Here is a 15,409-nt window from a genome sequence, read left to right on the forward strand (position 1 = left end):
ACCTCATCCTGTCACTCCCGTCTCCTCCTGCCTTCAATCTTTCCCAGCATCAGGGTCTTTTCCAATGAGTTGGCTCTTCGCATCAGGTGGCAAAGTATTGGAGCTTCAGCTTCAGCATCACCACATCATTACTGGAAAAATCAGTTTTGCCTCTACGGAACTTAGCTGCCAGGGAAGTCCTCTATAACCAAGAGTTATCCAGCCCTAAACAGCAGTTGAGAACCCCTGAGCTAGATAGTGGCAGCAAGGGTAACTAAATTTAGTTGAAGTGGTTACAGAAGACTCCTCTGAGAAGATATTTAGGCCAAACTTTGGGCTTCCCAGGTGGCACTAGTGGTAAAGAATCCCTGTCAATGCAGCAGCCCTAGAGATGAGTGGGGAAGATCCCCTGGGCATGGCTTCAGTATTCTGTATTCTTGCCTGGAGAATCCCCATGGACAGAGGAGACTGGCGGGACAGAGGAATCCAGAGATGGACAGGACTGAAGCGACTTACGCACATGGAGGCCACACTTTGATGAGAAACAGATATGCAGCCAGTCCTGTGCGGCTATCCCAGGCAGAGTGGACTTGAAAACAAATAATAACAATGAAAACCCCCTTACATTTGTAGGTAGTATACATATGCGTATATGGAGAGTGAAATAGTCAATTAAGAGGTCTTTCCTATTTCACTTTGTATACTTTCCTGCTTGTAGTGTTGAAAACAAGCTTCCTCCTCTTTTTGTTTTTGTAAAGAAAAAATGAGTGGTTTAAAAAAAGGACAAAATGCAGGTAGATTGGAAGTGAGCTTCTGGTAAAACTCCACGTAGATTTCAGAGAAGAGGCAGATTTTAGAGTAGCCTCCCCGTGTTCAGATGGCCCTTGTGTCATTATCTGTGGTCAGTTCCTGCCCTATACTGCCTTCTTTATCCACCAGACCTTCCACCAGACATGCCGAGAACACTTGGTTTAAAGTCTGGCCTTTCCTGGTAACTGAGTGATAAACTATATGCTTGCAATGTAGGAGACACTAGTTTGATCCCTGGGTGGGGAAGATCCCCTGGAGAGAAGGAAATGGCAACCCACTCCAGTATTCTTGCCTGGAAAATCCCATGGTCAGAGGAGCCCGGCTGGCCACAGTTTATGAGGTTGGACACCACTTAGCAACTAAACAACAATTTAAGTCCAGTACTTGGTTTTATACCTTTTAGCTTTGTTATATTTGGATGGGTTATCTTGACTTTAGGGGAAAAATCATAATTACCTACCTTATTAAATGAATGTTAAATGAGGTCATTTAAACTGTTTCTTAAATTGTAAAGCACAATACTACACTTGGTCTTAGCCAAAAGGGCAGAAAAGCGATGGGGTCACAGAGCCGGACAGGACTGAGCGGCTGAACTGAACTGAAAGCACAACATAGAAACACGATGTTGAGAATAGAGAGGGTAAAAAGAAAAAAGAAGAAAAAAAGAGAACAGAGAGGTTAAAGGCTGTGCTCAACAATGATCTTTTTTTCTTTGTCCTGATGAATTCAAATGCCCTCTAGGTAAAGAAAAAGGAGGCCTGTGGCTACAGAGGGAAAAAGGAGGGGGGAGGTGGGCTGAGAAGGGAATTGCAGGCTAGGAGAAAAGTGATTACAAATAGTAGTAGTATTACAAGTTAAGTATTCAGGTTACTGAGGGGAGGAGAGTTATCCTGATAAGACTGATATAAACACCACACTGATGGGTTGAGTCCTTGAAAAGACAATGGGTGGCTTCTCCTTGAGCAGCCCAAGACCCTCTGACCTGAGATGTGAAGAGATGATTATAGAACCCTTCTGTGGAGCCCAGCAGTCTGCGTATTTTACTTAAAAAAAAAAAAAAATCTGTCCCTTAGTGAGGAGATTCAAAAGGGATCCAGTGACGGGTGAGTCATCCTTCTTCCACCTAAGACAGTGCTGGGTGGAATCAGGCTTTATTATGCAGTCACTTGATGGACCAAGTATCAAAATAATAACACAGAATGTATTGATGCACTTTCCTGGCTTATTTGCCTTTCCAAGTTTCAATTTTGAGTTTTTGCCTTTGAAGAGTTTGCAGCTATGAAAAGTAACTTAAGTCTGTGTCTTTTCTTGGCCTTGAGGCAGCCTGGGAAGATAAGACACCACATGGAACTATGTGTGCTTGGAGGGAAAAAATAATAATAATGGTGTAAAACGTGATCAAGTACCTCCTCTCCCTTCTCACTCAGGCAACTTTCCAATATAGTTAATATTCATATGAAGTCAGCAAATAATATGTAGTCAATGTGAATCCACCCCCCCCCCCCCCCAAACATGGTAAAGAATCTTTAAAAGTCACTGGATCAGTTTTACAGAGAGGCCCTGCCTGGTACATGAAGGGACTCACAGAGCCAGAATTGAAACTTGTTTTTCCACCTTGAGAGAAGCAAATGAACAAAAATATCCTAAGCAATTGCTGGTTCTTCAAGCATACTCTGTGGGCCTGTCTTCCTGGCCTGTCACACAGATTCCAGGCACTTTCTTCCCAAAATGCACCAAAATTTCAAATCTTCAGACAAGTTTGGGACAGGCTCTTGTGGGGGGTGGGGGTGTGGGTGGAGGGGGGGCGGGGGGGGGCGTGCATCACCCAGAAGGGTGCCTGGGTTCCTCTCCGGGGCGTCTTGCCTGCTTCGATGTGATTCGCTCGAGCAAAAAGGTGAGCATTGCCCGGATCAAGCCGGACTTCCAGCGAGAGAGGAAAATTTGACTTTCCTCCTCCTAGCAGTTTCAAAGAGACTGTTAATCCTCTGCGCCGCTCCCCTCTTCCTCTGCAAAGTTGGTTTTCTAGCTGTAAACTCCGTTCCCATCTCGGTTGCCTTCGAATCGCCGTCAGGAGCCAAGCTAACTTGGAGAAAAGGACACCTTTGTGCACAGAAGGAGAGCCCCCGCGTGGCCGAGCGGAGCCACGCAGAAGGAGGAGACGTTTCGGGCGCGCGCCGGGGCCGGCGGCCGGGGGAGGGCGAGGCCCACCGGAGGCAGCGTGTTTCGTGAAGCCGCTTCGAAAGCGGCCGAGGCAGTCGGAGCGGCTTTCGAAGTCAGCAAACAAAGCGTCTCCGCAGTAACCGCCCGGCTCCGCGGGAGGCTCCTGCCACTCAGGCGGTGGAGGCGCCCGGCTCCTCCTCCCGCGGCCCTCCTCCCCCGCCCAGCTCCCGGTCCCAACGGCCGCGAGCCGCCAATCCTGGCGACGGGCCGCCCTTCAAACGCCTAGAGCGCTGCGGCCCCGAAACGGGCGGCCCCCTACCCGCCTCGCGTCGGTGCTGCGCGCGGGCGCAGCCGCTGATTCGTCTCCAGACGGGCCGGGAAGAACCCGCAAGGGGCAGGGGACCCTCCGGGCTGGTGGTTCCCCCCCAGGCCTCGGATCCCCTCTCGGCCGTTTCAGACGCGTGTTCTCTTAGGTGCCGAGCCGTCGGCACACCGCAGGGGGGGGTGGGGGGTGGGAATCGAAAGGTTGCCGCCGTTTTAGAGTGACGCTGTTTTCCTTGTTTATTCATCTTAAGTCCTGTAATTGGGGGGGGGGGGGAACACCACCAAACACACGCAAGCTTTGTAAACTCTGGCCTTAAGTCACTCGGGGGGTGGGGTGGAGTGGGTGGATGCCTTTTTTGGGGAGGGTGAGTGGGTGGGAGGCTGGCTTTAATTTTCAGTGTAATCCGACAACAGAGGTTCCAAAGTTTTAGTCAGTTATGGTTTGGCCGCCTTATTTCTTCTTGGGTTGAACCTTATTTCCACAGAACTTCTGCCGGTTCTTCATCGAGGTTACAAAACAAAGTGCAGAGCACAAGCTGGAGGCAGACTCGGGCGCTGACGTCTCTACCGGGGTTATTTATGTTTGGTTTTTTTTTAAATGATGGGGAAAGTCTTAGTGTGGCATGTGACAGTTCGTTGACTTCAAAACAACGGGACAGACACGCAAAAACTACACCCAGAGGAGAGGGCGGGGAGGGGGCTGCATTTCTTGAAATCAGCCTAAAGCATCTGGACTTTTAAAATGGGTAATTTCATCCAGGAACTCCCGCTGGAGCCCGCCTAACTCTCAACCAAAATAAACCAACAGGAACATATGTTTACTTAATGGTTAGTTTCTGTTTGAAATACCGGGGGTGGGGTGGGGGAAAAGGGGTCCCCTAGCAGGATGTTAAGTCCTAAAAGTAGACTGTTTACTGAAACAGACGAGCTGCCCCGGGGGTCCGGGGGTGGGGTGTCAGGCCGAGTCTCAGGCGGGGCGGGCGCGCGTCCGGGCCATCCCCAGGCACCGACTTTTAAAGAGCATGTGAGCATGACAAGTGTCTGTCCGCAACATGTCAGATTTCGAAACTGCCTTGCAATCCAGGCCGGAACTCGCAGCTTTAGCCGGGGGGAACAGACTTTCGCCTAGGGTGTCTGTGTCTCATCCTCCCCCCATCCCCCCGCCCGCCCGCCCGCCCGCCCCCTACTGTTGCTTTGGGAGGAAGAGCCCCCGGAGAAGGGTGCGTCGCTCCGCGCCCGCGCGTGTCAATGGCAGCCGCGCGTCCTGGAAGAAGTTGGTTCTTTTCCCGAATACTTTTCCTGCGCAGCCCCGCCCCTTGAATCAGCAGCGGCTGTCTACTCCTGCGGCCCGAGTCAGGCCGGTGGAGTTGGGGCAGCTGTCAAAATCGAAAGGGGAGGTTCTTTTCTTCCCTGGGGTGGAGGAGGGAACGGCGTGGTGTGTTTTTTTTTTTTTCCCCCATCTGTTGCAATTTCCTAACTAAACGCACCCCCGCCAGACCCGGGAAGAAAGGCCCAAGGGAGCAACTCAGGGCTGGTGTCGCCGCCGCCAAGCCGGGGATGCGGGCGGCGGGCGCGCGGCGGGGACAAGGGATCGCGTTCCTGGGCTCGGCCGTCCCCACGAGGGACCGGTGACAGCCGCCCCGGGGGCGCGGGGTGAGGCGGCGCGGCCCGGGCGCTCAGAGCGGTCCTCGGCTGCTGGAAGGTGCGGGGGAGGGGCGGAGGAGCGGCGGGGCGGGCGGGGGACGGGGCGGGCGGCTGGGGGCGGAGGCAGGACCTCCGGTACCTTCCCTCCTTGCCTCGCTCACTCTGACAGCGCCGAGGTGCGCCGAGCAGGAGCCGCGAACAAAGGAGCGGAGTGGGGAGGGGAGCGGGTTGGGCGAGGGAGCGTCCCCGGCCCGCTGCCAGAAGATCCCGGCGGGAGGAAGCCCGAGTGTCACTTGAATTCCGCCCGAGGAGCGGGCGCCTGGGATTCGAGCGCCGCCGGGTTTAGCAATAACGGCTGGAGCGCGTCCTCCAAGTTACGGGAGAGTCGGCCGGGAAGGAGGACGACCGCTCGGCCCCTCCGTCCCCGCTCCTGGCCCCTCGAGACCCCCGCTGTCGCCTGGCGCTGGCCGGGAAACTCCAGAATGAAAAGCAAGAAAGGTAAGGCTCACGGGCGGCGCGCACCCTGGGCGCGGGTCCCGGGGCAACGTGCTCGCCGGGCGGCGCGGGTGACTCGGTGGACTTGTCCTCCCCGGGGGCTCGCGGGCCTGAGCCGCGGCCGTCCTCTTTGTGGAAGCTGCGTCTGGAACGGCCGTTGCTGTTTTCCTTCCAGACACAACACGAGGGGCTGTTGTGGGGAGACGGGCCTCTCCACGCTGCTGGCACGTTGTCAAGAAGCACGCTCCGCGCCTTGTTTGTGCGCCTCCAAGTTTCATTGTCTCCACACCGACACCCCACGCTCCGCCGAGCCGCCGCGTGGCTTCTCGCGGGCGGGGGAGTGGGGTCCCGAGTTGGGGGGTACCCCCGCCCCGCTTTTCTCCGTCGGACCCGGGGTGGCCCGGCCCGCGGCGCTTTGTCTGAAAGTTGGGCTCCGGGGCTCTCCACTCGCTCCCGGCAGGGTCCGGGCACGACTTTTCCCGGGATGGGGCGTTTCACCTCGGAGGAACGCGACTCTGGACCCCCGATCGCCCCCGGGGGGGTCGGTCCCTTTGGGAAAGTTAAGATTTTCCAGAATTCCTAGCGTCACAAAAGTTTTCCCACGATGAATTTGGGGCAAGAGGAAGAGTTAGGACTGAGGGCGTGCAGTGAGAACGAGTCCAAGTGTGACATGCAAAGAGCGAGTCTGTCATTGTTTCCACCAGGCCTTCTGGAAGCTTTACAACTGAAACTTGCCGTCAGTCTGGTTTAAAAACAAAATACACAGAAAGAAAGAAAAAAACACCACCACCACCACGAAAGGTCAAAGAATGTTAACTCCCTTTTGAAGTTAACTTTTGAGTCCCGGGCAGGGAGGCACCCCGAACGTTCCGTCGTGGGCCGGAGCTGGCTTTTCTGTTGTGATTTATGTCGAGTGGTTCAAAACAGAAGTTAATCGCTGGGGGAAGCCAGCGCGGGGGGGGTGGCGGCGGGGTGTGTTGCGCATGCCCAGACTGGCTCCTGTTCCACGTTCTTCCAGACTCGTGCGGTGAATACGGTTCACAGACTCAAGTTAGAGCGGGTCAGCCCCGGATCGAGAGAGAGCGTGTGTCCTCGGCCACGTTTTCACTTTGGACTTAACGTTCGATTGACCCCGGGCCGGTGACTCAAACACGCGGAGCCCCGCACCTCCCGCTTTGCGGGCGGGGGTCAGACTCAACGTCCCACCCCCAAGGGGGGGTGTCGTTGGTAGTTGAGGTTGGACCAACTCCCCGCGTCCCCTCGCCGGGGACCTGGGGGGCTCAGAAGTTTGGATGTTTAACTGTACTGGGAGAGAAAACACGCGCGGGGAGCGCACAGGGGGCGTCGGGGGATCGGGTATGGTGTCAGTTTGGAGAGGACTGACAGGTTCAGACCGTCCCCGGGAGGGAGGCGTTCCCTCCCTCGTGGTGAACTGCCGGGGATAAGTTGGGGGGAAGGGTGTTTCTGATGGGTGCCCCTAGGGGTGCGAGAGCAGGGCTTGGCTTGCCCCATTGTTCGGGTTCTGGCGCGGGCGGCAGGGATGATCCTCCCCGGCCACCCCCGGGCTCTGGGGTATCCCCTCCCCACCGTGCCTCCCGTTCCGCTTCCCTCGAAGCCCCCCTCCCCCAGCCGGGGCCCGGCAGGAGCCCGCCGGTCCCTGGGGAATCTCCGTGGAGCGCTGCCCCGGGGCGCGCGGTCCTGCCGCCGCGCGCCGACTCATGGAAACAATGAAAGGTGACGTGTTGGAGGGGAAACTTCGCCGACTGGTTCAGAGCCCGTGCGGGGGAGCAGAGGCTGCCGAGGTGGCCCCGGTTTCTTTCCCTTTTTAGGTTTTCCTGGCAAATCCTCCGCGGGTGGGCAGGCCCCTCCGGACGTTGAGATTCACGGTCCGGTTTCTAGTTTCTTCTTGTAATCTGAAACTTCGAGGCCTGGGCGAGCTCTCTCGCTCGTGAGCTCGGAGGGGCGACTCCGGCGGGGGCCGAAGAACTGGCGGAACAAAAGCCTGCGGGCCGGCGGGGGCCGGGCTCCTCCCTCGGCTCGTTCCGCCCGGCCCTGCCTGCCCCCGCCCCGGCCTCCGGCCACCTGGGGGCCCCGCGCCCAGCGGCCTCCGCCGGGGCTCCGGAAGAGACCTGGCCCCGCCGGGCTCGCCGAGTCCGACTATTGTCTGCCTGTCTTACGAAAGTCTGTGAAACTCTTTTCAAGTTTTGTTGAAAATAAAAGCATTTTAAAAAAAAGCCAATCGTGGAGCCGGGGGGTTGTAAGACTGGTTAGTGATAATAGTGTCCCGCCTTAGAAAACTGAGGATGCCAAAAAGATATCCCCAAGTGACTTTTAAACGAGCAGAAGACTCGTTGAGGAAAATCCCCCAAGTGTCATTGCTCCCGGCTCCCGGCTCCTGACGGGGTGGGCTCCTTGGATCTAGTGTCTGGGGTGTTAAGTAGGGTTCCTGTCACTTCTCCCGAGATGTTAAGATCCGGAAACTTGTTAGGTTTGCTTTTTCCTGATAGTACACTTATAAGTTCCCTTCGGTTATTCTTATTCCGAGATCCCTTTCTAGCCTCTTTCAGATTTTATTTTTTAAAGTCCAACTTCACAACCACTATCTCTGACCCTTCCCAGTGCTCTGCCGCTCCTATTCAGGGGGGAAAAAAGTGCTTTTCAGGGTTGTGGAATCCATAGGCCATCTTGTGGCTGTCTAAACAACATTTCCTTGTATGTGGATGGAGTAAGAGGCTTGTGATTCCCCGCTTCCCGCCCAGCTCCCCCCACCCCCCATCACCACATTTTTTAAAGCGTGAGCAGAGCAAGACGTTTGGAAACAAGTCGTAACCGGGAAAGCGTTCAAAAGCTCTTTGACAATAGGAAATGAGTAACGTGGAAAAGTCTTTTTGTTTTTCCAAGTTGAGCCACAATCCGGAGGGAGAGTTTTAATGGAAACAGCCCTGACAGCAGCAAACGTGGTTTGCTGTAGTGAAATACCAGCTGGGGCAGCCAAGGGACTGAAGTCTTAACTTCCTGTTCCTTCAGCTTTGTTAAGACGTCCGGAGGCCTGGCACTCATTGATTCTAGTGAACTGAGAGCAGAGTAAAGTCACTGCAGTTTGGTATTGCTTAACTGGTATCTACCTTCTGTCACTCGCCTGTTTTGAGAGTGACGGTTTCTTGTCAAACCAAGTAAGCAGATCAAAGGACACACTTTAGGGGGTTTTTGTTTGTTTCAAACTATTTGTGATTATCAGTTTACAGTTGGGAATTCACTGTTCAGTGTGCAGATTTTAATTTCTTAAGGATTTTTTGGTCAATACTTCTTCATCCAAATTTTAACATGGGTTTTTAAAGGTTTTCATCTGCTCAACAGTGAAAAGCACTTTCAGTTTTAAATGTGCCTCCTTTTTTTGAAACTTTTTTTTTAAAAAGCAGTTTAATGAAATCTTCTGGGGAAAGAGACATCAGATAATGTGGCAGCGGTTAGAATTTAAGATTCTGGGGCCTTTTACTGATGGCTGTTTGTTCATGAAGCCTTGAGCTGAAGTGAATTTGCAAGATCATCCTCCTCTTTTGTTAGAACTTGCTTTACTTTGTCTTTGGAAGTTTCTGCGTTTTCTGTGGACACTCCCTCCGGCACCTTCTGCCCCCTGCTGTCCAAAGCTGAAAATGTGTCAGCAAGTAGAGTTAGATTCAGTTAACTGGTGATCCATCAAATGCTTTAAAAGAAAGGGGTTTTGGAAAAATTCCTTTAAAAGCCATTGAATGGTTTATCACTCTGAGGAATATTCTATTTTTATTTCTTACCAAGGTAAACTACTTGAGGTTCTGTCAACAACGTTAATGAGAATGCCTACCTTTACATTTCATGCTACTTTAATTTCTTTTACATAGAAATACTGGTTTTTAGAGCATACTGTAGTATGCTTCAAAAACAAGAATTCATTTTCTTTAGTCAGAGTAGCCTTTTGTATTTTTGAAAGGGGGAAAGTTAAAGTTCAAAATTTGGGGGCAGTTTCTTGGTTAAGACTCCACGTTTCCAATGCAGGGGGTTCAGGTTCTGTTCCTGGTTGGGGGAACTAAGATCCCATATGCCTCGAGGCAGAGCCAGAAAAAAAAAAAAAGTCAAAGTTATCTTTAAATGTCTGAAAGGGCCAAGTTTGAATTTTTGTGGAACCCAGTCTAAGTGTGATTTAAATATTCTCTATGGTGTGTGAATTTTTAAAATTTCTGGTAGGATTAAAGTGCCTGTAAACAAAAGAGTTTCCTTTGGGAGTTGCATATTCAAGTTTTCTTTGTCATGTAATGATTTAAAGCGGAATCCTGCTTATTGATATGTAGTATTCTAGGTTCAGATTAAGCTGGCAATTGCAATTTATAGAAATTTAAAAATCTACTCAGTATTAGGCATCTTTTGAGGTCTTAACATAAATACTAAAAGTAGAAAAAGCTTTTTATGCCATGAAACTGAAAGCATCAGTGGTTGTTTGTATTTAGTAAAAAGTGACTAGTGCTGTCCATTAAAAGTAGGTGTCTAGTTTTGAATAAAAGGAAGTAGCAGTGAAAAGGAAAAGGAACTGGCAGAAGATTCCGGCATGCATTTTATCTTTCGAATACTAACTGGGTTAAGAGTGTAATTTTCCTTCCTTGTATCAGTGGGAAAAAAACTTCCATTTTATTTCAAAACCTGCAGTGGAAGAGGGAGGAAGAACAGCGCTTGAAACATGCATTAAGATACTGGCTGGCCTGTTTTTCCCAGTTAGCAATGACCTCACCGAGGAGGTTGTCAGACACATCCCGTCTGCTGTGCCACCTCTCCTGTTTCACACGTGGCACGCTATTCGCCTTGGGTGCAGCTTTGTCTCGTTTGTTGGATTAGACTTTTCTGAGCTTCACTCAAAAGGAATGTGAGTCGTTGAGTCCTGTAGGAAAGTGGCTACAAAAGGGAACCTGACCGTGGGCTGGGGATCTGGAATACGCTGCGAGTCGAGTTACCCTGCAGATTTCAGACGAGCTCTGGTGTTTGAGGACAAAGAAACACCGGTGCTTCCCTGGACTCTCAGAAGTTGAGAAAATGCGGTTGTGCTGAGTGTTTAAAAGAGGTGAGCTTTGCAGTAGGTGCTCTGCTGATAAAAGCAGCTGATAGCTGGCCTCTGTCCTGTCCTAGGTGTTGTGGCCGCGTCTGGCAGTGAGACTGAAGATGATGACAGCATGGACAGTCCCCTGGACCTCTCCTCTTCTGCTGGCTCAGGCAAGAGAAGGCGGAGGGGCAACCTGCCCAAGGAGTCTGTTCAGATTCTCCGCGATTGGCTGTATGAACACCGATACAACGCCTACCCCTCAGAGCAAGAAAAAGCGTTACTGTCCCAGCAAACACACTTATCTACACTACAGGTAAGGAGAAGGCATTCCCAGGGGTGGTGGGATTCCCCCCGCCCAGAATCACTTTACAGCATTCCTATATAGCAAGTCATAAACTGCCTCCTCACTCAAAGGTGGGGGGGCATATCTTTTTCTTGTAAAGTTTATAGTGCTAACAGCTAATAACTGTTAGCTATCTAGAGAAACAGAAACACTTGACAGTCATCTGTCAAACAGCATTTCCTTTAATGCCTAAAAGAGCCTTCCTTTATGCACCGAACATAAAAAGGAGGTTAAATCTTACTCTATTGCCCAGGAAACTGGTTTGATATTTAAACAAGGACAGACTTAAGTGAGGTAATTCATGTCCTGTCTGTTGACATAGTCATTTGAACTGGGAAAAAAATCAGTAACTGGGAGGAGTGGCTCTTTTCATACAGGAAGGTTTTCCTGTAGTTGATTAACTTCAATGCTGGGCAGTAGATAATAGGTTAATATGGGGAGAGTTAAAAGGTAAACTTCCCTCTCTAAAATAATTTTCAGACATTTGAGAACGTATACCTTTTTTTTTTTTTCTGTCCTGAAAGGATTTAAGGATGATGAGAAGCCAAAAAGGGAATTTGTATTAGAAAAGGAGGAGGTTTATGACAGGAAGCACCTCTCCTTTCTTGGGTGGGCTCAAAATACCTTGAAATAAATTTGTAGGTTCCTATAAGCCTTTTCATGCCTTCTTTAATGCAAAGAGAGAGACCAGTTAGGCATCCTCCAAGAAAGTTCTGGGTTAAAGAATCTGCCTGCCAGTGCAGGTGACTTGGGTTTGATCCCTGGGCTGGGAAAATCCCCTGGAGGAGGAAATGGCAACCCATTCTAGGAGAATTCCATGACAGAGGAGCCTGGTAGGCCACAGTCTATGGGGTTGCAGAGAGTTGGACACTACTCAGTGATTCAGCAACAAGATGAAGGAGGTTCTCAGGCGTGTTGGCAGAGTGTTAACATGTCTAAAACATCCCCATACAATTTCAGGTCTGTAACTGGTTTATCAACGCCCGGCGCAGGCTTCTCCCCGACATGCTGAGAAAGGATGGCAAAGATCCAAATCGGTTCACAATTTCCCGCCGTGGGGCCAAGATGACTGAAGCCAGCTCTGTGGAGTCAGCAGTGAGCATTAGGAACCTCATGCCAGCTCTAGAGGAGAGCCCGTTTCACTCTTGTACAGCTGGGCCCAACCCAGGCCTGGGGAGGCCACTGTCTCCTAAGCCGTCCTCCCCAGGATCCATTTTGGCTCGTCCATCAGTGATCTGTCATACCACCGTGACTGCATTAAAAGATGTGCCTTTCTCTCTCTGCCAGTCAGTTGGTGTGGGACAGAACACAGATACACAGCAGATGGCAAACAGCAGCTTTACAGACACCTCCCTCATGTACGCAGAGGACTCCTGTAGGTCTGGACCAAGTGCAAACACACAGAGTGGTCTTTTCAACACTCCTCCCCCTACTCCACCGGACCTCAACCAAGATTTCAGTGGATTTCAGCTTCTGGTAGATGTTGCACTCAAACAGGCTGCAGAGATGGAGCTTCAGGCAAAACTTATGGCTTAACCCCCCCTTTTTTTCCCCAAGCAAAAGAGTTCTCAAAAACAAATGTTATGATTGCTGGGATGATAGCAAAAGATGAATTTGCATTATTTTATATATTTTTTTATTAATATTTGCACATGGGATTGCTAAAAATGAAGCTTCCTGTTACTGAAATGTCGTCAATGGAATACAGTCATTCCAAGAACTATAAACTCAGAGCTACTGTAGAAACAAAGGGTTTTCTTTTTTTAATGTTTCTTGGTAGATTATTCATAATGTGAGATGGTTCCCAAGATCATGTGATTTTTTTTTTTCCCCCTTCCCTTCCCTTTTTTTTCGTTGGTGTTTTTTTCAGACTGTGCAATACTTAGAGAACCTATAGCATCTTCTCATTCCCATGTGGAACAGGATGCCCACATACTGTCTAATTAATAAATTTTCAGTTGTTTTTTCAAACAAGTATGAATCTAGTTGATTGATGCATTTTTTTCATGACATAATAAAGTATTTTCTTTAAAAATTCCTGTAATACAGAGTATTTTGTTGAGGGAGGCACTTCTTAAAAATGAGTAGGAATATAGCACCCTAGTGAGCAGGAAGTTGGGGGTAGGGTGGAGTGTGAGTTGGGGGGGTGTCACTAACTCTTTGAACAACTGTGGACAAGCCAGTCTGTATAAACAGGATGTGTGATATTTACTCTTGATAGGAGGCATAGCAGGCCCTTAAATCTTTTCTTAAAACTGCATGACAAATTGAAATGAATCATTTCCATCGGTGTTTAGCTAACCAAAAATCCCTTGGTGGTCTAGACTGCATATTTTAAGCTGTGACCCATGTTGAAAAGGAAAGTCTTGAAGCACCGGAATGTGGCCTAAGTTTTCAGAAGTAAACAACAACCCAAGCAGTTCTTAGTATTGCCTCTGTCATGTTACCCTAAAATAACTTTTGTTCAGTGGTCCAGTTAGGTGAGGCCTTTACGTTTAAAATCATTTTTCAAAGCACTGCCTAAAATGGTTAAAACAGCAGAGTTGTGTCTCCCACAACTCTTGTTAATTTATTAGGTTGCCAAATAATTGTTAATTTATTAGGTTTCTTTTCTAAGGTCATGGTTTGGGAAAAGTGGTGCCCGACACAAGTGGAGTTTGTTGGAATAGGCAATTCTTTATGAAGCCAGGATGGCTAGAAGGGGATTGGTGGTGTTCCTTTCACTTACATGGTTGAGCGGGTTTGTCACATGCCACAAAACCATTCTTTGTAGTCATGCTTAGTATGAAGTTTCTTTGTTATTATAGTCATGTTCTTTCCAGCCCTGCCCCAGCTATGAATTGTCCAAGTTTGAGGGAGCGTTAGAGCTTCAGTATTGTTTAAAGAATGTAGAAAAATTCTTGCAAACTCAAGTTTGTCTAATTTTGAAATTCTGTTTAGAAGGTCTCTACAGTAAAAAGAGCTAAACTCTTTTCTAAGTGGAAGAGAAAAACTAATGAGGACAACTAAGAGTTGAAAGAAAAACAAGGGAGGAGAAGGCGGATGCTCTAGTCTGAGAGGGAGGCAATAATGAAGGGGGGGCACGTCAGCCTGGCCTAGGCCCACCTCAGAGTCGTAGAAATAGACAAAACCAAAAATGAAATATATAAAAGGAACAAAGTAAACAAAAATGAAATAAACTGCAGGCAATTAAGAATCATTACTGGCTTTAATAGCTAGATCAAAGGCTGGAATTCTTTGAGTGCAGATAAGGGAGCCCAGCAAATCCTGAAAGGCTTCCCTTGATAAGACATTTCATTAATCATACAGTGGGGGGAGCAGGAGGAAGCAGTCATAGTGATTTGGAAGAAAAATAAGTGTCAAGGGTCAAATGAAACCCAAACATTAAAAAAAGAAAAATCACCCCGAATAGAGCTGGGTGGATAAATAAGTGGTATATAATAAACATAACTGGAAAAGTACATGTAATAGAGTATTTATTCAAGTTGGAGACAAATAGAAATAATTTTTATGCTTAGTATCTAAATGGTATATCTTTTCTCATTTAATTTGTGTTTAAAGCTCATCTCTTTAAGACTAGAATGTATTTGGGTCTTGCTTTTTAATTTAGCCTAACAATCTCTGCCTTTTACTTTGAGTGTTTGGTTGATTTATATTTAATACAATTATTGACATGTTTGGGTTCAGTTTACCATTTGGATTTTTTTTTCCCTCTCCCTGTTCCTGTTTTCCTGCCTTTTTTGGGGTTAGTTGAATATTTTACATACTTTGTTGTAAGTTTCCTATTCTCTTTCAAACTATCTTGTTTTTAATGGTTGTTCTTATGGGATTGCAATATACATCTTTGATTTATCACAATCAGCTTAGAATTAATATTACACAACCTCATACAAAATATAGAAACTTGCAACAGTATAGTTCCATTTACTCTCTTCTTTTTTTGTTGTTTTTTATATATATTTTAGCTATAACTGATAAATCCAACAGTATGTCATAATTTTTGTTTGAACCAGGACTATTTTTTTTTTTTTTTTTTCAAAAAATAAGAGAAAAGAGAATGTATACAGGCATACCTTGGAGATATTGTGGGTTTGGTTCCAGACCTCCACAATGACGGGAATAGCACAAAGTGAGTCACACAAATTTTTTGGTTTCCCAATCCGTATAGAAGTTATGTTTATACTGTATTCTATAAAGTGTATAGAATCATTAATCCAATAAAAAAGTATATAACTTAATTTAAAAATACTTTATTTGCTAAGAAGTAACTAACTATCATCTCAGCTTTCAGCAAGTCATAATCATTTTGCAACACTTAATAACATCAAAGATCACTGAGGAAATTCCCTGGTGGTCCAGTGGTTAGGACTCTGCTTTTGCTGCCAAGGGCATGGATTTGATCCCTGGCTGGGGAACAAAAATCCCATAAGCTGCAGAGGTGCAGCCAAAGGCAGGAATGAAAAAGATCAGTGATTACAGATCACTATAACAAATATGATACAAATGAAATAATTTGAATTACTGTGAGAATTACTAAAAGGTAGCACAGAGACATGAAGTGAACAAATGCTGTGGCATTGATAGACTTG

General features: G+C 48.2%; 1 protein-coding gene across 2 annotated transcripts; it reads left to right on the forward strand.

The window, feature by feature from the left end:
* Positions 1 to 4,530: 4,530 nt before the first annotated feature.
* TGIF1 (TGFB induced factor homeobox 1) lies at positions 4,531 to 12,797 on the forward strand. 2 transcript variants are annotated; one of them, XM_043444240.1, is made up of 3 exons: positions 4,531 to 4,975; positions 10,564 to 10,790; positions 11,781 to 12,797. In XM_043444240.1, the coding sequence occupies exons 2-3, from the start codon at positions 10,608 to 10,610 to the stop codon at positions 12,354 to 12,356; spliced, it is 759 nt and encodes a 252-aa protein (XP_043300175.1). In that variant the 5' UTR covers positions 4,531 to 4,975; positions 10,564 to 10,607; the 3' UTR covers positions 12,357 to 12,797. The 2 variants fall into 2 exon arrangements, with proteins under 2 accessions (XP_043300175.1, XP_043300174.1); XM_043444239.1 differs by lacking the exon at positions 4,531 to 4,975 and adding an exon at positions 5,002 to 5,415.
* The last annotated feature ends 2,612 nt before the right edge of the window (positions 12,798 to 15,409 follow it).

This window comes from Cervus canadensis, chromosome 23, assembly GCF_019320065.1.
Source record: "Cervus canadensis isolate Bull #8, Minnesota chromosome 23, ASM1932006v1, whole genome shotgun sequence".
Lineage (NCBI taxonomy): Eukaryota > Metazoa > Chordata > Mammalia > Artiodactyla > Cervidae > Cervus > Cervus canadensis.

Bases quoted from the DNA above. Each gene is read 5' to 3' on its own strand.
- TGIF1 (XM_043444239.1), top strand. The intron at 10,791-11,780 runs GTAAGGAGAAGG...ATACAATTTCAG, and splicing joins CACACTTATCTACACTACAG to GTCTGTAACTGGTTTATCAA.